We start from the raw sequence: 25,168 nt of genomic DNA, 5'->3' as shown, positions 1-25,168 counted from the left end.
TACACAGGTAGTAGGGGGGTGAGTGTTGACAAAGGACCAGGGGCGTCGCCAGACCTATTTTACAGGTGCATGTGCCTGGGTATTGATTTGCTAACCAACAACCTTGTTACCTTGGAATTTAGCTCAAGTTAAGTAATCTACAGAATACGCCCAAATAGTGCACATGCACTAATTTGCAATAATAACAAATTATTTACAAGCTTTTTAAAATAAATAACTGCAATTTCAAACCAGAGCTGAGCTCACTTCTCTCACCCAAGCACTCCAGGGCATCGAAGATCCAAACCAAAAATGAATTACGAAGTAGGAATGGGATGGGATAATGGAATAATTTTACTTTCGTCAAGGAGCCATGAACCATAACCTTGTTCTTTTCCAAGTGGAAATTTATTATGTTAACAAAAATGGGTACAAAGAGAGTTTTTATGTCTGTACTGACTGTTATACAGATGCCCATTTATAGCAAAATAGTGAGGCATAGAAGAGCAATTTTCTTAGTGAGGCATGGAATAGGCATTTCTTAAACATTTAATTTGAGATTTACTAAAACATGGATGTTCTGAACAAAATATCAACTGGGCTTAACATGTCCACTCCATTTGATGAAACAAACAAAAACATTCAGGGCCTATATTACAATAAAATGCAAATGGTCATTGGCAACAAAAAACAAATTAAAAATGTGTCTACCAACAGGTGGTACCTCAGGACGTCGTCTTTTCCAAATGCTCCTGCAAAATGAAGAGAGAGGTTTTGATGTTACAGAAAGTAGTTTAACAGCTGCACAGAAATCAATGCAACACTATTAGGGCTTCCGCACACCGGCTCCGATAGCACTGCGGAGCACTTTCGCTTCCGACACAATTCCGACCCCAAAACCCAATTTCACACGAACATAGCATTGATAGTCAATGGGCAGTGCCGACAAAATGGAACTCGTCTCTAATCGCTACCTGGCATCCACAAATGTCCGCGGACATCGGCGCCAGTGTGCGGGGTTCTAGTGAAAACAATGAAATAACTTGTTTAACGGGCAGAGGAAGACGTGCGACAGGACAGGGTATCATAAATTGCAGTTGTAGAATTTTTGATAGCCGGTTAACCACCCGTTAATGAGGCTCAATAGCCGGTTAAGAATTTTTTTACATCTTCACCATCCCTAAATGGAATCGAACTTTTGCGGAGCAGTGCTCAGCACTTTGTCGGAGCCGGTGTGCAGAAGCCCTTAGAGACCATAACATTTTTTTAAATAATTCTCAAAGCTTCACAACCAGACCACATCCTGTTTTCAACGTGGGAAATATTGTATTGCAGCAACTTAATATTTGTGTGCCTCTTATCAGTCCGCTTTCCTTCTTATAATTACACAAGAAAAAAAAAGTGTTTGGTATATTCAGCTTTCATTTGAGAAAATGCATGTGAAATCTTTACCTTTAACTTCTGGAAATGAGAGAGACTACTGCAGTGTTGATTTTTGGCCTCCTCCTCAGTGGTGTAGATGACGTTGCACAGGCTACAAAGATACCCCACCACTGGTCCAATAAACCCCTGCCCTGTAAGCCAACAACAAGGTAAAATAGACTTTAGACTTAGACTTCTTTATTGTCCATTAAACTTACATGAAATGGAAAATTAGCTTTGGTGGTGGCACAAAGACACACAAGACAAACACAAACCACAGTCAACACAATAAAGAATAAAGAGATATGCAGATGATAAGATAAAACCTGTAGAATAAAATTAAATCCCATTACTCTATCCATGCAACTCAGTTAAATATTAAAAGCCATTGCAATTGCAATAAAATGTACCATATTAATAGGTGGTCATGTTGTTGCAATCTAACCGCATACATCAGCACACAACGACATGTTAAGCTGCATTCACAGCACAGCACAGGGTTAGGAGGCAGACATGGTGCCTGTAACAAGGGGCGCTACTATAAATTGTGTCATGGGCCCTCTAAACAAAATCAATTTTGGAACGCACCCAAACCATATCGTCGCTGTCCAGCAAAAAACACTTATCTCCACTTCTCATTGTTACCTTCGCCAGAAGGTTATGTTTTGCCCGCCGTGTATTTATTTGTGAATATGTCTGTTTGTTTGTTTGTTTGTTTGTACTTCGTATAACTCAGTCAGAATTGGGCCGATTTTTATGAAATTTAGTGGGATGATTGGTCATGACCCAAGGAACAATCGATTAGTTTTTGGGAGTGATTGGGTCAAAGGTCAAAGGTCAAGGTCAAAATATTTGTTTGTACTTCGTATAACTCAGACAGAACTGAGCCGATTTTTATGAAATTTAGTGGGATGATTGGTCATGACCCAAGGAACAATCGATTAGTTTTTGGGAGTGATTGGGTCAAAGGTCAAGGTCACGAAAAGGTCAAAAACGTAAATTGAGCCGATTTTTATGAAATTTAGTGGGATGATTGGTCATGATCCAAGGAACAATCGATTACTTTTTGGGAGTGATTGGGTCAAAGGTCAAGGTCACGAAAAGGTCAAAAACGTAAATTCAGCCGATTTTTATGACATTTAGTGGGATGATTGGTCATGACCCAAGGAACAATCGATTACTTTTTGGGAGTGATTGGGTCAAAGGTCAAGGTCAAGGTCACGAAAAGGTCAAAAACGTAAATTGCGCCAATTTCATGAAATTTAATGGGATGATTGGTCATGACCCAAGGAACAATCGATTACTTTTTGGGAGTGATTGGGTCAAAGCTCAAGGTCAAGGTCACGAAAAGGTCAAAAACGTTTTTCTTTGCCAAGCACTATATGCCAGAACAACGTGTGCATGCTGAATTGAATAAGAGGTCAAGACTGGGCCAAAAATGTAATATTACGATATTCCGGTTCGATTTAAATGAAACTAACACCAAAATTTGGAGAATGTTATGCCCCACACTCTGAAGATGGACAGAAAAAAATAAGTGGCGTAGGCGAAGGTTTGCGCTCTACCGAGTGCCCATTCTAGTTTTTTATGTATTTATTTATAAAACCACATTTTCTAAAAAAAAAAGAATCATTGCAACATTAAAGTTGGCTACTAAATTATTTATCATACACATATACCCATGGAGACTGACCAGTAGTATTGTCTTTTATTTTATAATAAATAAAGAACGAACATAAAAAACTAAAAATAATAGTGGAGATAAGTGTTTTTTGCTGGACAGCGACGATATAATTGTATTCCCTGACTTTATGATTTGAGTGAAGACATTGGACTCAAGTCAGATGCGACTGCAACATGTTTACAGCTCTAGCATGTGTGCTTTTATTTACAGGAGTACTATATTTGAAAAAGCTGATGCTTCAATGCAACTAGGGGGAGAAGCTTAACAAATTGTTTTCCTGTGGACTTGTATATAACCAATCAACAGAATACCATTACACAGTGACAAGCAAAACTACTCAAGACAGAGAAAGTCCAAAACAAGGCAAGCTGGGCTACTCATCATCGACTAGACCCATGGATGCCCAGAGTACTCGGCATACTTTTTGGAAATAGAGGCGACTCTAGGTTCAGCTGGGGCCCGAGCGAAATTTCAAAAGGAGTGAACATTTTAAAGAAATGTGCCACTACTGTAAGAAAGTGTGAGCTGTTATTCACCATCTAGGGCAGGGGTGGGTAACCTATGTCTCGGGGGCCCTTGAGGCCGTTTAAACCAGTCCCCAACATTATTCTAATATTATGCAGCTTCACATGAAATATGACATTTGCAATGAAATGAAATTACATTTGCTATACAATTAAGTTAAATGAAGTGGACCTACAGAAGATAGGGGTTGTTTTTAAAGTGGCTGCCTTCAACATAGGCCTAAAGTGCAGGGGGGAAATCCTGTTTTGTGTTCATAGTATGGCCCTTAGAGGACTTTCACAGCCCTTGGAGGAATTTGAAGTGGCCCCTCGAATGAAAAAGGTTCCTCACCCCTGATCTAGGGCAGTGTTTCCCAACCAGGGGTACGTGTACCACTAGGGGTACGCGAGCACATTGCAAGGGGTACTTGGAAAAGTGTTATTATTATAACAAATGTATGGAGCAGCCACATCAGGACTGAGAAAATGATATAGAAAATTAATTAGGGGGTACTCATGGCACAACTAAGATGCTTAGGGGGTACGCAAGACAAAAAAGGTTGGGAAACACTGATCTAGGGGCTCGGGGGCCTCAAGTGGCTGCCTGCCATAGAGGTAGAAAATAACACTAGAGAGGACACAGCAATTTGCGACAGCACTGGGAAATGGCAGATGGAGCTTCCCAACTTCCGGAGGTAGTGTAGGTACCTTCAGGCAATGCAAGTCAATGGAGAACACGCCCACCCCTGTCAAGAAATTGACTAAAACTGTGTGAATATGAAGTAACACATTAATCAAAGGCCAGATTTGAAATGTCAGGCTAAATATATACTTTAATCATATGAATCGACAAAATACATTTAAAAATAAAATAATATCTTTTATGAACATAGTTAGCAACACACTTCAACTATTGTTCTTGTATAGTGTGTTGATGGACATTTTCACATGATTAAGGCATTTTTGACAGAGGTGAGCCTCGTTCTCTGTTAATTTCCATTTCTCTGATCTACCTACAGATAATGGCCGCTACAGATTGCCGTAAAAAGGGGGGCGGGGTCACCTCTAGTGTTATTTTCTACCTCTATGCTGCCTGCCTAGCCTGGAGAGAAGATGCACCTCTGTTTAGAAAGTCTGGCCGAGCCTGAAGCACAGACATCCTTCTTCCAAAGTCCCAAACAAGTTGAAACCGCAACATGTTCTACGATCGATACACCATAACTAAGGAGCCATACCGACAGGATTGTTGGGCTGGTATTCACCCAGACTCTCCGTCTTGACCGTAGAGGTAGCAGGATCCGTGTCTGTGCTGATTTTGTCAGCAGCAGGAGTATTATCAGCATCAGCATCAGCATCAGCATCATCAGCAGCAGGAGCAATCTTCTCAACATCATCAGGTATCTTATAGAGGAAGACAAAATAGGATCACATTTTAAAAAGAAGAAAAAATGTATGGCTTTTGTTTGCCTTTATTAATGACAGGATAGTGAGAGAGGGACAGGGAATGAGTGGGCTAGAGAGACGGGGAAGGTTTGGCAAATGACCCTGGTTGGAACCGAACCCGGGTTGCCAGTGTAGCAGTCCAGTGCCCAGCCGATAGAGCCATGGCTGGGCCACAACATATCACATTAGATGAATGCTATGCGTACCCCTTTGTAAACTCACACATTCGCCAGGGTATTACAAGGAGAGGGCTTAGTGACTGAACAAGCAAAGCTAGCTGGTAACTTTCCTAATATTGAGGTTCTTCATGAACAGATTACAGGCGACAAAAGTGTTAAAAATGGTAACGAATCCCACCAGACTTGACATGCTAAACGTGGTGGAAGAGTCACCATTTTAATGTTCGATCAGGGGGACAGGCAGCCAACCAAAGCTCATGTTTAGAAAAATGTAGACATTCCATTGTCTGCCAGCGAACCACGTTATATAGCTCACTACATATTGCCATCTTAAGTTCAACTTCTCTTGTGATGCCTCGACACCAAAAGCACTCTTGCCACAGGCAGTCTGTTCCCCCACTTAGGGGTGTTTTTCTCCAATAGCAAAACCAAGTAAAACGGCTCATCGACTAGTAGATTTGCTGCTTGTTAACATGCTGACTAATGCAATGAATGGATATTAGAATGGACACCAAGATTTCATTATATTGAGTAAAACGGATTTGAAAACATTTTCTACTTTCGGTTTTGCGACCCGAAAACAGATGTATCTGGTTGGAATTGCCAAATAGAAATGCATGCTCAACGGCTTCAAGTGGGCGATTCTGATTGGTTATTGTAAGTGTGAGATTTGTATTTCAAATGTATGTACATCATTAAGATAACTCTGTTTTTGTTTGTTTTGTTTAAATACCCCCTGTCTTTAAACGTCTTTCTTCTTTATTAATCCTGGGCTGTCAGACACCTTCATTTCCCTCTGGATTGATAAAAGTACTCTACTCTATTCTACCCCACTCTACTAATCTCCGACTGCACTCACCTCTTTGCCAGTCACTTGGCTCTCCTCGCCTGGCGTTGGTGAGGAATCCTTGCTGGGACTCTTATCTTGGCTCTTCTCTTTGCTGGGAATCTTCTCCTTGCTGGTGCTCTTCTCATCTGCAGACACGTCCCTCTTCTTGCTTTCACGAGACTTCTCGCTTTTGGACTCGGACTTTGGAGACTGCCTAGACCGAGAGCTGGACTTGGAGGGTGAGTGTGAGCGGGCTCGGTCTTTGCTCTTGTTGCGATCCTTGCTTTTGCTTCGTTCTGCACTCTTCCTTCGTTCCTTGCTTTTGCTTCGTTCTTTGCTCTTCCTTCGTTCCTTACTTTTGCTTCGTTCTTTGCTCTTCCTTCGTTCCTTGCTTTTGCTTCGTTCTTTGCTCTTCCTTCGTTCCTTGCTTTTGCTTCCGTCTTTACTGTGGTCCTTCTTGTCCTTTCCTTCAGATGGAGTAAATCTAGACAACACAACAATACAAGGAAAAATAGAAGAGAGGCAACCACAGAGTTCCTTATTGATATCAGAATTGGGTGGGGGGGGGTTTGCACCTAACCAACATTAAAGATTCAATAGGAAGACTCACGCGTTGAATAGTCTGTTGTATTTCAGTGAAAAGGCAACAGCCAATTCGCATCCGTGAAAAGTAAACTTCTTTCGTCGCAAGTCGTGCACTGCTCTGCTTGCATCTTCGGCATTCTCCATTTCAATGAATCCCTGTAAAATCAAACAAAGACTTTCTTAGTAGAGTAAGATGATTCAAACTCAGTCACCCCAATGCAAAGGAGTGTGCTCAAGTTCGGTCTCGTAAGAGGGTTTTCTGTGGCATTTGGTGACGGCTTGCATAAGATATGCGCTATCGCCATCTACAGTGCCAAGGGCACTCCATTTATTTTCCAACCTAAAGTCTCCAAAAGGTCTCCTAACCACAGACAAAGAGCGTAGATTAGATTAAGATCCTTCAGGCTCATACATTTCTGGGATCCATGTGATGTCCGGTGAACGCACCTTTGAGAGACCCTCGGTTAGGAAACCTTTGGAATATAACGGAATAAATGGAGTCCCCTTAGCGCTGTAGATGGCAGTAGCACACATCTTGTGCAAGCCACCACCAAACATCACAAAAAGAGAAGAAGTTGGAGGGGACGACCCCTCTTTGGAGACCAAACTTGAGCACACTCCTTTGCAGAGTATGAATTATCTTTCTCAACTAGATGATTATTTGGACGCCACTTTACTCACCTCACGGCGGTTTCGGATCAGGAAGTAGCGTACCACCTTCCCATACTTCTGGCCAATTTTCCAGAATTCCTCGTGTGAATAAAAGGTCAGTGGCAGACCTCGGAGGCTGAAAACCCGGTGGCCTGAGCTCTGTCGTGAAGAGAGAGTGGTTTCACAGCAGAATTACGATTGGGTACAGCACAGTTCACTCTATACTAGCCTAGCTTTATCATAAACAAGCTCTAGGGCAAGGGGTCCATGATTCGATGTACATCACGATACATATGCCCCGATGGGATACTATCACGATGCATTGTCATACCTGTATTATTGCAATGCATTGCGATATTTACTTCAGTAAATGTTTAAAAATACAGCTTACTTGCCAGTTGCTGTATAGCAAGTCAATTTATTTTATTTTAAAAATCACATCTGGGAGATAGCTTCCATTACGAAAGAATTATTACCTACTCTACTGAAGAAATAATTTGTGGCAAATTTACACAAACTGAGGGGGTAAGTGCAACAAATCTGTGTGCTCTACGCTCTGCAGTACGTGTACCTTTAGACACCTTATCAACAGAATATTCCAGTGGATACACATCAAACTTCAGGTTTATAGCAGAGTAATCATGATGTTTTAAGAGGGAGAAAAACATACCTCTGATCGCGTTCTTCTAGTCTCTGTAAGGTAGGAAGGAGAGAAAAAAATTAGCTTCAGTATTTGGGTTTCTGAAACGTTTGACATTGAAAGGTGCACTGTGTAGGATGTTGGCCAGAGTAGGTAGTGCAACTATGCTGCTCATTGAAATGACTCCCTATTCCCAAATTTGACCTTTTCATAATATGTACTAATAAACTAACTAATATTCACTAGTATTACCAAAATACAGGAAGTTTTGCAGATTAAAATGTCTGTAAAATTCAAAATGGCAGACATTGAGAAGGTCCTCCTTGTCATGTATGAAAAATGCTATTTTCCCAGTCATAATGAACACTTAGAATTTGATGGTGGTGATACGTATTTGTGGAAAAGGCAACATTTGTTAAACGGCAGCATAAATTCTGGAAATAAAATATGAATAAAATATTAATATAAAACAAAAAAATATGAAATATTACACAGTGCACATTTAAAGATGGGTAGAAAGTTAAAATATCATTTGGGAAATATTCAAGTAAACATGGAATGACACACTGTGTAAGCATATACACAGTCAGTGCTCTCACACAGAAGATCAATACCTTGTTCCTTGGGTGAGTCTTCCTCTTCAAGCTCGTCTAACGTAATCAGGTTGTCAAGATCGTCTGGGAAATCAAATTCCTCCTGGATAGGAAAAGGAATATAAAAAGATTGAAGAATCAACCTAATCAAGCAAAGTAAGTGTGAAATTTAAAAAACAAAACAAAACAAGAAACACAATGACTACTACCTCGTCCTCATTGTTCTCCTCCTGTGGGTCTTCTGCTCCACCTTCTGGATTCTGTTCCATCTCCTCCTCTCCTGCCGCTTCTCCCGCATCCTGAGTCGAAGCCTCAGCGTCAGCCTCAGCTTCAGGCTCCTGCTCCTCGCCCTCACACGGGTCTCCTTTTCCCTCCGCTACAGCAGGGGGCTCTGCTGCAGATTCTGCGTCATCATTTTGAGAAGGAGCAGAGGGATCTGGGTCAGCAACCTTGTTATCTTTGTTCGCCTCTGCAGCAGTGTCCTCTTCATGGTCGTCCTTGGTGGCCTCTTCATGGCTCGCTCCCCCGGCTTGCTCTGACTGACCGCTTACACAGAGGCCCTCAGACGCAATTGGCCCTTCTGCGTCTGCAGGCTTGGAGTCATTGGCTGCCTTGTCAGGCACTGATGCAGTCCCTTCTTCCGCGTCCGCCACCTCTTTTTCCTGCGCCGATCCTCCGGTAGCCATCTCGTCTTCGCCCTCCTCCATCTTGTCTTCATCTTTCACCTCCTCCTCCTCCTGCTCCTCCTCGACAACCTCCTGGCCTTCACCCCCGTCCAAGTCCAGCTCATCCACCACCTCAACGCCCTCCATTTCGTCAGCGTCCTCGGCGATCACCGCCACCCCTTCCAGGTCGCTGTCTGAATCGCACGAGTCTGACTTCTTTTCCTTCTCCTGGCCTTTGTCCTGGATGCTCTGATCAGTGCCCATGGCGCTCGCCTCCTCCTTCTCCGCATCCTTCTCCGCGTGCTTCTGAGGGACTGGCTTAGAGGGCTTGTCATCAGATTTGGCTTTGGCCTTCGAGGGCTTTTCGGCCGAGTCGCGCTTTACATTTTGTGAGGAAGTAGATGATGAAGAAGAAGAGTTTGATGCCTTCTCTTTGACATCTTTGTCGTCGCGCTTCCTGGGACTACGCGATCGGCTCTTGGATCTGTGGCTCTTTCCGTGACTCCTTGTTTGCCTTTTTGGCGAGCTGGAACTTTTTTCAGGTGTGTCTTTTTTCGGCTTTTCACCTGAGCTACTCTTTCCGTCTTGTTTAGAAACATTTGAGCCTCTGTCTCGGCTGTCTTTGTCCTTCTCTCGACTGTCTTTGCCTTTGTGATCTTTGTCCTTCTCTCGGCTGTCTCTGTCCTTCTCTCTTCTGTCTTTGTCTTTGTCGTCTCTGGATCGCTTTCTGGGACTGCGAGACCGACTCTTAGATCTTTGAGTTTTCTTCTGAGAGGAGGGACTGCGGCTCTTTCTTGTGGATCTTCTAGGCGAGCTGCTTTTAGAGCTTCTGATGGTTGCAACATACCTGTAGGACAGTGTTGTCGACTTGTGAATAACCAATATGTGACAGTTAATGAATAATTGCTCTACAGTCAGGCTTTCCCCCAGCGCTTTCTTATCAAGGCGGCCGCCTTGACTAAACCCCACCCCCGCCTTGGCTACGTTCCCTAAAAAAAAAAAAAAAAAAAAAAGTCCCAGGGCAAAAAAAAAAAAAAAACTAAATGGTGACACCTAGTGGTCGGATTTATTACTACGCCATGTGTGTCCATCCTCGAGGCCATATTTTGAAACAATTTTAATTTTCAATTCTTGGGTTGCAGTTACGTCAGAATGCCCCTTCACTGGAGCGCGCGAATTTGAAATGGTGGACAACCCTGGCTTGGAGCCATTGAAACCCATTCAAAAGTACATTTGTTCGATGTTCGACAGAATATTTTTAATAGACCTTAAGACACACCATGGGTCTTGTTTAAAAGCTGAGAACCTCAGCTTTCCATGCCTGAAAATGGTATTTTCCTAGCATCTACCAATCCGAAGGTAGCCTACTTTAAGTGCAGAATTACTTTTCTAAAGATAGCGTTTTGTTTCCTTGGAAACGGACGCGGTTTATGTGTTACGCATACGCTATTTGACTCGGGTTTGCATTATTATGGATGAATTTCTAATCTTGACATTCTAATGGACAATCTGTGCGAGTTTCAAAATGCGTTTTTATGTAACATGGGAGTAAAATGTGTTAACAGTACGCCCGTCTGGGATTTGTTAGCTAGTTCGCTAGTTAGCTAGCAAGTAAGTAATAGCAGAAATAAACTCTCTCTGGTAATAGATATTAGAATCGATCTGTCTCAATGGCCCAAGCATAAACAAAGAAACACCAGGATTTGGATGTAATGCTATAATATCAGCAATTTGTCAAAGCAAAACATTCTGAGAACATTCACAGAACCAGTTCATTATATCAACAGCCTTGAGTGTCGGCAAATCTTTCCACTTTTGACATGATGTAGTGTAGAGACCTAGCACTTGCTAGCTAACTAGCGGGCCAGCTAGTTTAACAAATCCCAGACGGGATGTAAACACATTTACTCCCATATCACATAAAAACACATTATGAAATTCGCATAGATTGTCCATTAACATGTCAAGATTAGAAATTCATCCATAATAGTGCAAAACCGAGTCAAATAGCGTATGCGTAACACATAAACCGCGTCCGTTTCCAAGGAAACAAAACGCTATCTTTAGAAAAGTAATTCCGCACTTAAAGTGGGCTACCTTCGGATTGGTAGATGCTAGGAAAATACCGCTTTCAGTTATGGAAAGCTGAGGTTCTCAGCTTTTAAACAAGACCCATGGTGTGTCTTAAGGTCTAATTAAAAATATTCTGTGTCAGATCGAAAAAATGAAGTTTTGAATGGGTTTCAATGGCTCCAAGCCCAGGTTGTCCACCAGCAGCGGTAGATCACCACCAGGGGGCAGCACTATGACGTCAGCAGCAACCCAAGAATTAGCATAAATGGGCCACCAGTAGGGCAGTTTAATTACAACAGGGCACTGGAACTCTTTTTTGAAAAACCGAGAAGGATGGCCTGCAAGGACAAGACTTGCAAAATGTGCCATAGGTAGTCATAGGTAGCCAGTCAATTTTGCACTCCATTTGGTTTCTCTTTTTCGTTAATGTAAACAACCTGCACTGCACTTTTTGTTACATTTTTCTTTTCAGCTTCTGTAAATAGTTTTGATATGGCAGGTCAATAAATACATATTTTCCAGTTCTACACAGCTTTGTTATTATTCAACCCCCCCCCCCCCCCCACCACGTGACATCGCGAGTGGCGCCGCCCCCCCCACCCCCCAAAGCGCATCCCCCCGCCACGCGCATCCCCCACCCCCCCCCCCCCCCCGCCACGCCACGCCGCCCCCCAGGGACAAACTCGATGCCTCACCACCTTGACTAACCAATTTTCTGGGGGAAACACTGACAGTATTGTTAAAAACCCTCTGTAGAGTTATTCAAATGACTTGAATCTAGAGATTCCAAATAGAGGTTGCCAAGACACATGACAAATGGGTTGGGAACGCCTTTCCCCCAATCTTTGGCAAATCTAGCGCTTGTTAAAGAGTGGCCTTGGTCCGCCAATCCTAGTTGTGTAACCGAGAAAAAACAGACCTAAAAGTAAATTTTGTTGGGACAATGACGTAAAATTAGCAATCTCTATAGAAACAAGTGTTGCACATGTTTGCGAGACACTGTTCACTGCACAGCCATGATATAGATCAAACAAATAAACTTACTTCAGCGTTTCATATTCAGAGGAGAAGTCCACTTTGATGGCAATCCCTTTCAGCTTAAACTGTGTTTTAGCAAAGTTGTTCACCAGGGCTTCTGCATGTGCCGCTTCCGCCATCTCTATGTAGGCCTAGTGGATGACAATGGAGTTCTTGGATACAATACAATACAATGTATTTATATAGCACAGTATCACAACTATGATGTTAACTCAAAGTGCTTTCAAAACACACGCGCGCACACACACAGGCGTGTACATTCCCCAATTCACTCCGAGGCTGCAGCACGGCAGAAATGGTCCGGGGGTTCATGTGAAAGTGCACACGCATATGCACAGATATACAGTAGTAATAGTACTAAAAAAAAAAGATTACTGTAGAAGAGATCGTATCGTAGCCTAATTTCATAAAATAAAGTCTTAGCCTACTAGCGCAGGATAATATACAATGGTCGTCCTGTATACCATGCATTTCTCATTTGTCTTCATAGCATCTTGTCATTTTTTTTTAAATTTGTATTTATTGACTCAGAGGGCCGGCACAAGAGGTCCTATGTTCCTGTATTACTAATATGTGCACAAATGGAAAATAAACAACTTTGAACATCACACAGGGCCTTCTCGATTCTCAAATAAATCACAACTTATTTAAATAGCACATCACATTTAGAGTGCTATGCATTCACACACCAGCTATGAAGGCTACCATCTGCAGAATGCGTGTATGTGTGTGTACTCGCGAGCATACATACTGTACATGTCTGTGCATACCTGTGTGGGCATGTTCGTTTATGTGTGTGTGTGTGTGTGTGTGTGTGTGTGTGTGTGTGTGTGTGTGTAATTGAAATGCACCAACAGCGTGTGTTCATTACCCGAGAAGGCAGAAATACGGTATTTTCGACGGCACCAAATTTTTTGGCAGCGGCCGTTATTTCGTCCTTCACTCCATCTCCGGCAGGGAGCGGGGAGAAGCTCACCACCTTCGAGCTCTGGGGGAGAGACAGATATACATTTATTACAACAGCTTACTCTGCCGCAAAATAAACCAAAATGCAATTATAACAACAACAACAATAATAATAATAATAATAATAATAATCACATTATTATGAATTACTATTATTATAACATTATAATTATAACAAACATTTTATAAAATATAATTACAGTGAATTTAATATAATAATAATTCATTCTTTAAAAAGTAGATGAAAAAATAAAAACATGCTGAAACAAGAAAGAAATACCTTAAGGAAATTAAATTGTTCAGAGACTGTGAATTGAACCTGTGTCCCCTCCACCTCCATTGGGTTTGAAGTGAAGTATTTTTCGATGTCTCCTGCTTGATCAGTGGAGCCCATTTCGACGAATGCCTGCATTTCACATTGTGAAGGTCCAGATTCAATTGTTTAGGGAAAAGATTGGTTTTGACTGACACACACACACACACACACACACACACACACACACACACACACACACACACACACACACACACACACACACACACACACACACACACACACACACACACGAAAAACAAAAAAACAAACAAATCTTGACCAGTTTTGGCTCAATGCTTTCCTCCTTGCAGCTTATTCCCATTCCGTTGAATGCACAGATTCAATAGAGACTGCCTTCACCCTTGTATCTTTTACAAGTCCTCAGTAGGTAGTTCAGTCAAACTTATCACTCATCAAACTTGTTTTTTTTCCCACTTCTACAACAATTGAAGAGAGCTGTGATTTTCTTCATACTAATATACAACTTAACTGTGGAAGAGAATCTAAAAAAGCAAACAAACTATTTTTTTCATTGTACTGCTTGATATACATATTTGTTCACCTACCAACTGGCAGGCATTCTGACTCTCAAATCTGTTTGTTTGTCTTCAAGATGCCCACCCATACTTCACTCATGACTTGTGTTAACTGCACCTGTTTGAACTCGTTATCAGTATAAAAGACACCTGCCTGCCAATCAAGCTGACTACAGCTTTTCCACAATGGAAAAACCAAAGAGCTTTCCTACACCTCCAGGGACGTAAGCCCTTTTTCCATCAACAAGATGATTCGATTTAACATGATGCGCATCAAGAATAGTTAGTGTGATACACGTGATGGAAAAACAGTTGTGAGAGGGACTCACATTCCTCTGGAGGACTTCAATATTGTTTAGACTTTTCAGAGCTTGTCAGATCTGTTTTGTGTCTAATTTACCTCGAGGAAAACAAAGTCGCCTAATGATTATGCACACCTTATATACATGGGTTCCAAACTTTGTTTATAACCTGACTGCGCAAAACTATCTGCGTACAACTCAACCTCTGATTGTTGCAAACCGCTGTCGGTCAAAAAATAGCGCACGTGGTTGGCTGCCAGTGTCTTGGCCCTCCTCATAACATCGTGTTTACAAACATTCAGAACCCATGTATAGGTTGCTGGGCTCCTTCGATCATACCAGCTCTTATTCTACCAATGTGCATGACCTGGAATGCTTAAATCCAATAGGTTTTCATGTTCATACAGGTTGGTGTTGGAAAATATGCAGAGGATGGACGATATGGTCAGAAAAACTTGTTTGACTAATAACCCTGCGAGTTTTCCTTGGGGCGCCCTGTGTTTGTTAAAAGTACCAAACAACAGGGCAGTGCTGGTAGTGAAAACTAGCATTTGCTACATTAACATGACGTTTTTAATTCCAAATTAATAATTAAGAATTAAATAGTTCCGTCAAGTTTACTTTGATCTTTCATTTCATTCCGAATTGTGAGGTGTTTACATGCCGTTTTCAAAGCGGAATAAACCTTTATTCAGAATTAAATTGAGTTAATTTGGAATGAGAACCATAAGCATAGCCAATGAAATTATTATGGTGTGACGTTATAAGTCCTGTGGGGACAATGATGGGTGTGTGTGTTAGAAGTAGAACAACAAAAGAAAAAAAACTTACCAATGTTGGAAACATTATAATTTTGACGATGGCTCCAAATTGTCCCAACAGATTTCTCAGATATTCCTCATCGATGCACTTGGCAGTAAATCGGACAGAGATAACCTTGCCAGGCACCTAAAAAGAGTAGAGTAGAGATGCTTTATCAATCCTGAAGGCCACAATCATAGCCATTCCAATTGTGGCATAGTGAACATTACTGAAATTTACCTTTGGTTTTTCTGCAGTTTTCTTCAGGTTAGGTCTCTTATTTTTTGCAGGTGCTTCTACAAGGAAATGAAATGTGGAATCATGTCAAAATACTTCATATAGGGGAGCACTGTGGCACAACATGCTAAGCCCCCCCCACATATGGAATTGCATGACCATAGGGACACAGGTTTGAGTCCGGCCTGGGTCATATCCCCATCCCACCCTCTCTCCCTCTCGCTCTCACTCATTCCCAGTCTCAGAATAATAATGTGGGGCTTAAAGTGGACATGAAACACTAGACAAAGTTGTCCTCATTAGAAATATTGAGTCTTAGTCTATCCATTCGAGTTGCCTTAATAGTGTCAGTGACACTGGTTAAAAATATAATAAGTTTGAGAAAGATACATTTAAGCAACTGTGTAGCGCCATGATGTTCCACGGCAGAACGTTACATCACTGGGTGTGTTGCCTTGGAAATTCTACAGTAGCAAGCATCGGAGACGGACACAACGACATTTAGAGATTTGACTATTATGGAGAACGGTAATAAGCAGAGGACAAAGGGAGGGCATTATTGCATTGCACCTGGCTGCAAACAAACATTTTACCGTTTAAAGGCGAGTAAGAGCAAGGCAGTTCATTCCCATCACCTGCCCTTGAAGCGCAAAACGGTCCTCCACCGTTTGTTGGCCGCGCTAAAGTGGAAAAACCCTCCTGTCAACAACTAACTATGCCGGTCTGCAGTGCAGTGACCCTTTTTTGGATGAAGATTAGGCTACAAGAGGAAAAGATATTTGATCCATCAGGGCGTCTAGTGACTAGGTCCACAAACAGGCTTAAATTGGACGCAACCCCCTCTGTGATCAATTTTTACAACGTATGGCAAAGTATGGTAACGTAACTTTGGCCCTGCCAAAATTGCGCTGCGCCTGAAAAGACGACAACGGCGCACTCATCTAGTAGAACAACTTCAGGCAGCCTACGATAGTATGAAAGACAGACTAAATGCTAAATTAATCACCAAGGGTAATAAAAACATTGTGCAATTCCATGTTAGATTTGTACACTTGCATCTTTCCAGCTATCGCCCACCACAGTTGTTAACAGGTTTTTATTTACTTGGGGTGGGTTAAGATTAAATGTCGGGCGATCGCTACCTCCATCTATTACACCATGCCCGCTAGTGGGCGTGACAGGATACATTAAACTTCCAACCTTTCTTTAAAATTTTAGGCCACAGGCTTGGGTGCAGTTATTTAATAGTTGTTTGGCTTTCAGTGGTATAGTACCATAGCCTTTCTGCCTATATAAACCCTCTCTGATAGTACCCAACCCAACAAATCCATAATATGTAGCCTATATTTAGTAGACTTAATGTCTTGTTGCATTACACCAAATGGCAAACCCAACCATTTTTAACCAGTCATTTACCCTCTATATTCATCATCATTAGAGGATAGCTTATTTCCCATTCAAGTATCAAATCTAACATATAAAGATAAGTATAACTACAACTTCACAAAGGAAGAATGAAACATTTAGATTATTTTACTACTGAATAAAACACACACTCCTAAAATAGATCTACACATTACACAGTATATCACCTTAGTATAAAATCAACACAAGCAAACAAATGCCTTTGAACTGCAAACATATTCTTTATTTCTGTAGGTCAGGCATACATCCATTAATTTTGAGGTAGACGGTGAAAGTACTACTGAGTGTGACATTCTGAAAGAACATCAATTAGGCCTACCTAAAACCGTGAGTGTAGGCACACAGACTGATGAAGTGCATCAGTACAGTAAAGGCACAATGACAGGCAACATTGACAGTTGGATTAACCATGACCATCCTTACAGCAAGCCAGTGCGGGACTTAACACCCTTGCCAGCACCAAAGCCTGCCGCCTGCTCAAGTGACACAGAGTGGGATAACTTAGATGAGGGTAGTGCAATGGAAGAGGAGGAGTCAGACGAGGATTTTGAAATGAGAGAAGACCACCTAGAAAGCAGTGAGGAGAGTGACAGTGAGGAGAGTGACAGTGAGGTAAAAAATGTATGGACCACCCATAATGAGTCTCTGCTGGCTGCTGCAGGGGATGAACCACTCCTGCTGTGTGGTGATTGTAGATATGACAGCCCTGGACACAATACCACATTCGGAACTTACTCCCTCCTTGACACCAACTCAGGCCTGGTGCTGGCACAGGAGACTGTGGAGGTGACGGAAGTAAAAAAAAAAAAAAAGCTATTGGTTGGAGGTAGAGGTCATGGAGAGGTGCCTATCACAGCTGAAGGAGCATGGTGTGTCAGTGTCCGTGTTGGCTACAGACTTGCTCCACATCACAAATGTTCACGAGTGGACCTGTGGAGAAACGATGACAAACTGTGAACATGCACCTTACACAGCTGAGGAAGAAAGAATGCATCCCTGGTTACAGCCTGACTCAGCTGCTTTGAAGTCCTCCAGAAGGTGGTTCTGGACAAGGTCCTCCTGAAGAGACTGGAGAAAACAATTCAAACACAAGTTCTCAAAGGGAGCACAACACTACATCACCACTCCCAGGAAAGTGAACAAGGACTATAGTTTTAGGAAGGACATTGTGTCAGGTGTAGTCAAGAGGTGCAGATCTGTTTCCATCCAAGCAGCAGAGCAACAGTCAGACCCCGACCCAGTGGTCACACTGGCACAGCACAAAGGTGTTGTAAAGCCTGAGAAGGCCTTTTCAATGAGAAGGCATCTCAGCCGATTTGCACCAGGAGCTCCTAAATAAAAACAAAATCACACACAGGATCGATAAACAATCACAATACAAAACAAATGATACTTACATGGTTTCATTAATGTAATGTGGGCTAATATAATAATTCTGTCACATTCCAAATGTTAAGTGCAAAAGAATGTGGTTCAAATTGAAGTGTTGTACATATAATATAGTTATTATTTGATTTAAAAAGAGTATTCAAATCCATGATATTGTGGCGATGGGTATAGGTGCCGTATGGTGGTTACAACGCAGGCTGGTATTGGCATCCTGTTTCTCCTCCCCAGGTGTCCTCTTGCCCAGAGAGTGAACTGCCTGTATGCCATTAACCTGTACAGACTGGAGAGAAAAAGTTGAATCAGACATCTTAGGTTTGATGTGGTGTTAAAAGTTTAATGCAGGGTTCACATGTTAGATCTATAATAATAATAATAATAATAATAATAGCAATAACAACAATAAGGCTTAGTCCCTTTTCTTCACTCCATTCTACATAATGGTCTACATTTAATCATGCCATTTACAGTTTGACTGGTACACTGACATTAACCCAACCCAATAAGTTCTTGGTCATAGCCTAGGGCAGGTGGTGCAAGGAATGATCACCCAAAATGTAGAACTGTGTTTAACAGCTGTTTGAGAACAAGCGGCCACAATCACCATGGACATAATAATAACCCTCCAAGGCAATATTGTGTACTAGGCCTACTTTTCACCATGCGCAATTCGGGGATGTGTTCTCTGGATATATTTAGGCTATAACTTATCCAATGGGGAAATGCGCAGTGAAACGCAGGGCTATTTATGGCTGAGTTGCAAGCTAGAAGTCGTTTTGTTGCTGTTTTTCGAACAGCAAGGGGAAATAGTTGAAAGATGGAATTTGATACCGGTGTAAAAGACTAACTTGGGCGGTAACAACAACAATGTCACTTTTAATCTGGGGCGTATTCATTCAGACCAAAATTGATAGACTTTCGTTTTGACCATTCGCTGTGTTTATATCATCTGGAGTGGCCTACGGGGGACCCAGATAGTCTGTTACACCGGTCAAGTTTGCTACAAATGGTCGACTTTCGCTCAGGCTAAATACTATCCCTCGCTCAGTACAAAATCACTTTCACGGACAGTTCAAGCAGTTGGATGCAAGCAACGACAACGCCGAGTTACTATTTAACGTCAGTCTCAGTTAGCAGTGTGCTAACTAGAGACTAGCACAAATGCAACGTCTAAAATTGCAACACAGGACACATGGCACACACACGGACTGTTAGCCGTCCGTAGTCAATACTTATAATGAAAGCATTTATAACCAATGCAATCTAAACACGCGCCATATGATGTAATAACAGATACTTTTCCGTGTGTAGGCCTATGTTAAATGAAGCAAGCGTAGCTATTTACCTGCTGTTGATGGGCAGCTTCAGTGGCTCCCCTCGTACCTCTCGTGGTGACAGCATCGCCACTTTCAAGGCAGAAGATGCTGAACATCTGAGACATGGTGATACACGCCTCACCCTCGATCAAATGGTCCAAATCAGTCTCAAGGCAACACCTTGACTCCCACGACGTGCACATGGGCTGGCAATGATTACACACGCACCAGTCAATGTTGCCCACCCTGCTCACACCTCCCGAAACCGATTCGCATAGCCCAAGTCCTGCTTCCATATGCCCAGTAGTGGCAATGCTACGCAGTTCCTTCACTATTGGCTCGAAAGCATAAGCCATTGGGTGAAAGCCGTGGGATTCGCTAAATCTCTCCACTTCATCCTCCATAGTTTAGCTAAGTTTTTAGCAGGCTACGGGTGAGCAGCAGCAGAGCACAGTATCCCAGAGTAACCGAACCAACCAACACAGAGATACCGGAAGAATTTTGCAACACACCCGGTGATGTCATAAACAAGATGGCGGCGAATATTAATAATGGCCTGCATAACTAATGTATCCGAAATGTCTTTTTTTAAATGATCTACGATTATATTGCCATAATTTTCATCTCTAAATAAATTAAAACTATACTTAACTTATATAAAACGCTATAAATGTAATGTTTCATGTCCACTTTAACTGAGAGGGTCCCTGTAGCCATTAGGGCTTTAACGATAGTATCGAATCGAGAAATGGCAATACAGTCACAATACTGTATCGTGAAGCAAGAAGGCACTATCGTGATCAGAGGTTGCGCTAGACTTTTTCACAGTCTGTCATTTTGACGGACAGGGTCGAAAAAAATCCGTCATCGCCTACTTTAATTTTTTAAAATTCTCCACCTGGTTTCTCAATGTAGGGGTCGCGACCCCGCACCGAGAACAACACCTGCGCAATTGCGGCCAAGTGAGAGTAAACCGCTGTGAATACCCCTTTCACTCGACATTCATTCTCCAACTTCGAGGATGGAGTCAATTTTGCTGTCCACTTTCGCTCTCTGCCTCCCTCATTGCACTGTTTAAAAAACTGCAGATATCTCTCATGACGCGCGTCTGATTCCAGTGTTCAGCGCTATGGTCACCACAAGCACTTTTTTGAAAGACACGTGCAGGGCTTTATCCAACAGCTGTCAGTCACTCATATTGCTCTGCTTAATGCACCGATCGTAATACAAAGGCGCAGTGTTAAATAATATTCGCGTTGGGCTTCACATGCACGATGGAAAGGAAAGCCGTCTTGAAGCAGAAAGGTGTAGCCCAGACAGTAGATAAAGGCACTGAAGCCTACAACAAAAAGACGACCAGATTTCGCAAAACTTTGTTGAAAAATGTCAGCGACGGTAAAGGGAGCCTCTCCATACGTAGCCCCATCGGCTTATATGTTGGCTCTGGGAGCGCGGTAAAGTTGTCTGAATAAAAAATATATCGCCTATAATGGGTGAACCAGCTATCGAAATGAGAGAAGATTAGCCGTTTCTGGCAACGTTTGCCAAGTTGTAAGTTGCGTTGCCTGGTAATAGCCTATTTAGGTTCTTTAATATCCGTCGTTTTTATTAGTTAATGTCCTGAAGCCGTTTTAGACCTGCGTTGCCTTTGAGTGAAGGTTCTGGCTAGCAAACGTGCTATTCGCATATTTGTAAATGTTTCAAGCGAGGAGTTATGAAAAAATGCTTCTATGACGGGCGATAGAGGGACAACTTAGTTATTGGCAGAAAATCAGATAGGCGGTAAATGTAGTAGGCCTAGGTCTACACATAGAACTGAATCTTAAAGTCGAAGTCACACGTGTATGGTGGCAACGTCTTAGTTATTTTAATTCATTATTTTGAGCAAGAGCAGAGGCGTGCGCTCTGCTGCAGCCAGCCGCACAGCCCAGCTGCGGCGCATGGTATGACAAGCAGGAGAGAGGGAGAAAGGCAAACGATAGTAGCATGAAATTATCTGCGCTGATAACTATGCCTAATTGAAATGCATATTTGCTCTACTCGATAGAGGCGTAGGCCTACTTAAACGTGTGATTTATTCATCATCACCCTGAATATTGATCCGTCAAAATGACGGACAGGTTTCAGAATTTTCCGTCATCCTTCAAAAAAATCCGTCAAGGACGGACATTTGTCGGTTAACGCGACCTCTGATCGTGATATGCTCTTTCAAATTTCTGTTACCCTTCAGTCGAGTAAAAACAACCCCATGATATGTGATGTAAGCATCAAAACAATATAATTATTATTTTTAAACTTTTAAAAAAAATTAGTAGCCTCTTGTTACCCATTTTACCCAGTAACGGTCATCAAAAAGATGCATTTAAAAAATCGTGGGGTGCATCTAACCATAGGTCAAAATTCGTGATGCGAACCGAATCGTGAGTTGAGTATTGTTACAGCCCTAGTAGCCATGTTCTTTCTTCACAGTCCACTCCTCAAGCATTCTACTTAAGCAATTTTCATCTAGAGCCGCCTAGTGTGGAGAAGTCATTCCCCTTTAAGAGACTTATTATCTTGGGTTACCTTATTCAAAATCTTTGTCGCACTCAGTACATTTCTACTATTTTTCACTTTAAATGAATATTTTTACCTGTGGGCTCGCTCGATCTCTTCTGTGGTTTCGAGGCCCTTGTATTTTTCCCTGAAGGACGCTCCTCCTCCCTTAGAAAGAGGTTTGAGAGGTTCACAATTAGCATTAAGTTACAGTCAGTGAAAACATTTGCATGATTGGCAACTTCAAATTTAAAACGAAATAATGCTTACGGTCTGTGTGAATTGACATGGCAGTCCCACTTTGGATACCTGCAATTGCATAAAAAACATGTGAGCATATGCACAATGCACCACAACAGGTTGCCCCTGAATGCTCTTGAAATGACTTGCTCTAAAAGATTTCAAATAACTACGTAGCTAGCCACTGTTACTGTATGTTAAAACTACAGACACACACAACATACAAACCTTTGCAGAAGCGTAAGCTGATTATCGGCATGTTGAGCAGAATTAATGTGCTGGTTCCAGTCCTTCATGAAAATGAAAACACAAATTTAGACTGTTAACTTTTAAGGCAATAAAAACGTGCTCACTCTCACCACGTCTTCCAATAATGCACACAACAAACAGCCTTACGCACATCAGCTTTTTGTAGTATGCCTACCTACCTGTTCCAGTCCAGTACTCAGAGGAACAATAACAAAATGAGGATCACTGAAAGAGAAGGAAATAACGAATGGAAAAGGACCGGACCTACCTTGTTGGTGACCACAGCCATATTGCAGAGTGCACAGGCATATGGAAAACCATCCGGAGTCTTGCCGTGGAAATCCGACGCCTCCTTCTTCGAAGGCAGCGTGTGGCGCGGTTTGGCCTCCTCCTTTGAAACACCCGTCACCAATGATCCACGACGCTCGTCGTAATCAGTGAATATCTTACGCTGTCGGTCGTCGTGATCTGTGAATTGCTTACGCTGCCGGTCGTCATGATCCGCGAACTGCTTATGCTGTCGGTAATCAACATCACCGGTGTGCGAAGTTGGAAAGTGGCCCTGAGCTGTGGAGGAACTGTGGGTCTCAGAGTCGTAATCTGCTGGTGGGTTGTTGTAACGGTGGGTACCGTGAGAGTGCAGATCCCCATGTCTGGGGTGTCCACCATACTCTACCACATGGCCGGTAGAGGCACCTCTTGATGGTCGAGAGTGAGGAGCAGCGTTGTTGCGTCCAGGCCTCTGGTCAATGTCACCATCCGTCCAAGTGTCTTGGCCACGAGGGTCAAACGAGTTGGTAGCGGGTGAAGGCCTATCGTATGCGCTGGGAGCGGGCGATGGATCATCATATGAGATGTTAGCAGGTGAGGGCCTAATGTACGAGCTGGTACCTGATGTGGGCCGATCGTAGGGCCCTGATGTGGGTCGGTCGTAGGCCGACCGGTCTGACCGTGTAGTTGGAGGACTACCAAGCCGCCTCCTCTCATAGGCTGGTGCTAAGCCGCCACCAGCACCAGCAGCAACACCACCCCGACCACCACCTCCTCCGCTGCCGCCAGCGAAATGGGACGAGCCAGAGGCGGGGGATTCAGGCTTGCCCTTCTTGCTGTCCCAGAGTTTCTTCAGCAGGTGGGGCAGAGTGTCGATGTTGATGAGGTGCTCTGGCAGGTCGGCGAGAAGCGAGAGGTCACCGGGGTCCAGACCACAGCTGTCCAGGACGCTCATGACCTCCGGTCTCATGACAGAGCGAGCTTCCGGCGCACCACCACGACCACCACCAGGGGGCTGACGAGATGGCGGGATGTTAGAGGCGTCTCGAGGCGGAGGTTGGTAAAAATCCCTCTGTCCAGCGTCTCGAGGCGGAGGTTGATAAATATCCCTCGGGCCAGCGTCTCGAGGCGGAGGCTGATAAATATCTCTCTGTCCAGCGGCATACGGTGTGCCAGTGTCTTCGTAGTAGCCGTCTTGGGGCCCATAGCCCGTTCGAGACCCTCTAAATGGATAGTCCTGGGACATGACGCAATGTCTTACCTTGCTTCAGGGATATGTGTGTGTATGTTGTTCTCTCGATAAACAGACTTTCAATCCCTAGGCATGGTCATCAGAAAATTCCCAATTGCGTGTGACCTGACGTTTCAAAAAACGAGAGAAGAGAAGAGCTCTGTAAATGCATTCTTGAGTACCTGTGGAATTGACAAGCTGTGTTCTTGTAAGATCCAGAGATATGGGGGGGGGGGGGATGCAATCCTGAATCAAGTACGAATCAATACAACCCGCAAGGGTAAAAGTAATATTACCAACAATACTAGATACAAGTTAATAATGGTTCTACGATAAATAACACTTATGCGACTTGTTATATAACAAATGGCATTTGTTGTACATCTCGCCGACAAACAGTCTTGAAAGCCAAGTGTTCCCTCCGGAAATTCCCTACCATAGGCCTAAGAAGGAAGACTTCATGACAACCCAGTTAGCTAACTAACCCACAATTATCTCATAAAGTAATAAGCATCTGCATGTATTAACCAAACAAAATAAACCTGGTGCTTACAAAGACACTACCAGATACGCCGGCAAAGCTGCTTCCAAAACAACACAAACATCTGCCAGAGTCGCCGATTGGGGTATAGGCTAGTAATTACGCCTTTCAGTTGTTAACCGGTAAACTCAAATGTAACGTTTAAGGAACCCCTAGAACCCTTACATAACAACTGTAATGTTGCCAACCGGGTGGACAATAGATAAAATCTTGGAAGGACATGTTGAAGTGAAAGGAAAATGTCTTGGAGAAAATGCTGCTGGTCAGCGGTAAGATGTGCTAGCTAGCATGGCCTTGCTAGCCATGGCCTAGCTTGGTCGTGGTGCGAACGCGAACCTGCTTGGCTCGAATGCAACGTACGTAGTTATTACATTGTTGTTATCCTACGTTAAATGTACATGATTCGAGGTTTCAACTCCAACGCTTACCTTTACTGTATAAACACGATTAGATCCCAAAAAATACAATGGTGTCTTAGCAGGGAACAATCAGTGCGACGAAGGAACAAGCCAACCCACTTCATCTATCGCCGA

General features: G+C 42.9%; 1 protein-coding gene across 3 annotated transcripts; it reads right to left on the bottom strand.

The window, feature by feature from the left end:
• Positions 1 to 364: 364 nt before the first annotated feature.
• Positions 365 to 25,168, bottom strand: matr3l1.1 (matrin 3-like 1.1). Of its 3 annotated transcripts, XM_063190190.1 has the most exons (20): positions 25,064 to 25,168; positions 22,862 to 24,220; positions 22,573 to 22,634; positions 22,375 to 22,413; positions 22,202 to 22,272; positions 15,446 to 15,501; positions 15,236 to 15,352; positions 13,531 to 13,656; positions 13,156 to 13,272; positions 12,291 to 12,415; positions 8,718 to 10,020; positions 8,530 to 8,611; positions 7,946 to 7,968; positions 7,306 to 7,434; positions 6,650 to 6,780; positions 6,158 to 6,523; positions 6,070 to 6,127; positions 4,824 to 4,989; positions 1,432 to 1,553; positions 365 to 731 (listed from the first exon to the last, which is right to left on the bottom strand). In XM_063190190.1, exons 2-20 carry the CDS (start codon positions 24,107 to 24,109, stop codon positions 705 to 707), a joined length of 4,368 nt encoding a protein of 1,455 aa, XP_063046260.1. In that variant the 5' UTR covers positions 24,110 to 24,220; positions 25,064 to 25,168; the 3' UTR covers positions 365 to 704. The 3 variants fall into 3 exon arrangements, with proteins under 3 accessions (XP_063046260.1, XP_063046258.1, XP_063046259.1); XM_063190188.1 differs by having other exon boundaries at positions 6,070 to 6,523; XM_063190189.1 differs by lacking the exon at positions 25,064 to 25,168 and having other exon boundaries at positions 6,070 to 6,523; positions 22,862 to 24,927.

The sequence above is a fragment of the Engraulis encrasicolus genome, chromosome 23 (genome assembly GCF_034702125.1).
Source record: "Engraulis encrasicolus isolate BLACKSEA-1 chromosome 23, IST_EnEncr_1.0, whole genome shotgun sequence".
NCBI classification, from domain to species: domain Eukaryota; kingdom Metazoa; phylum Chordata; class Actinopteri; order Clupeiformes; family Engraulidae; genus Engraulis; species Engraulis encrasicolus.
The sequence above is the reverse complement of the archived record's forward strand: the minus strand, read 5'-3'. Positions and strand labels throughout refer to the sequence as shown.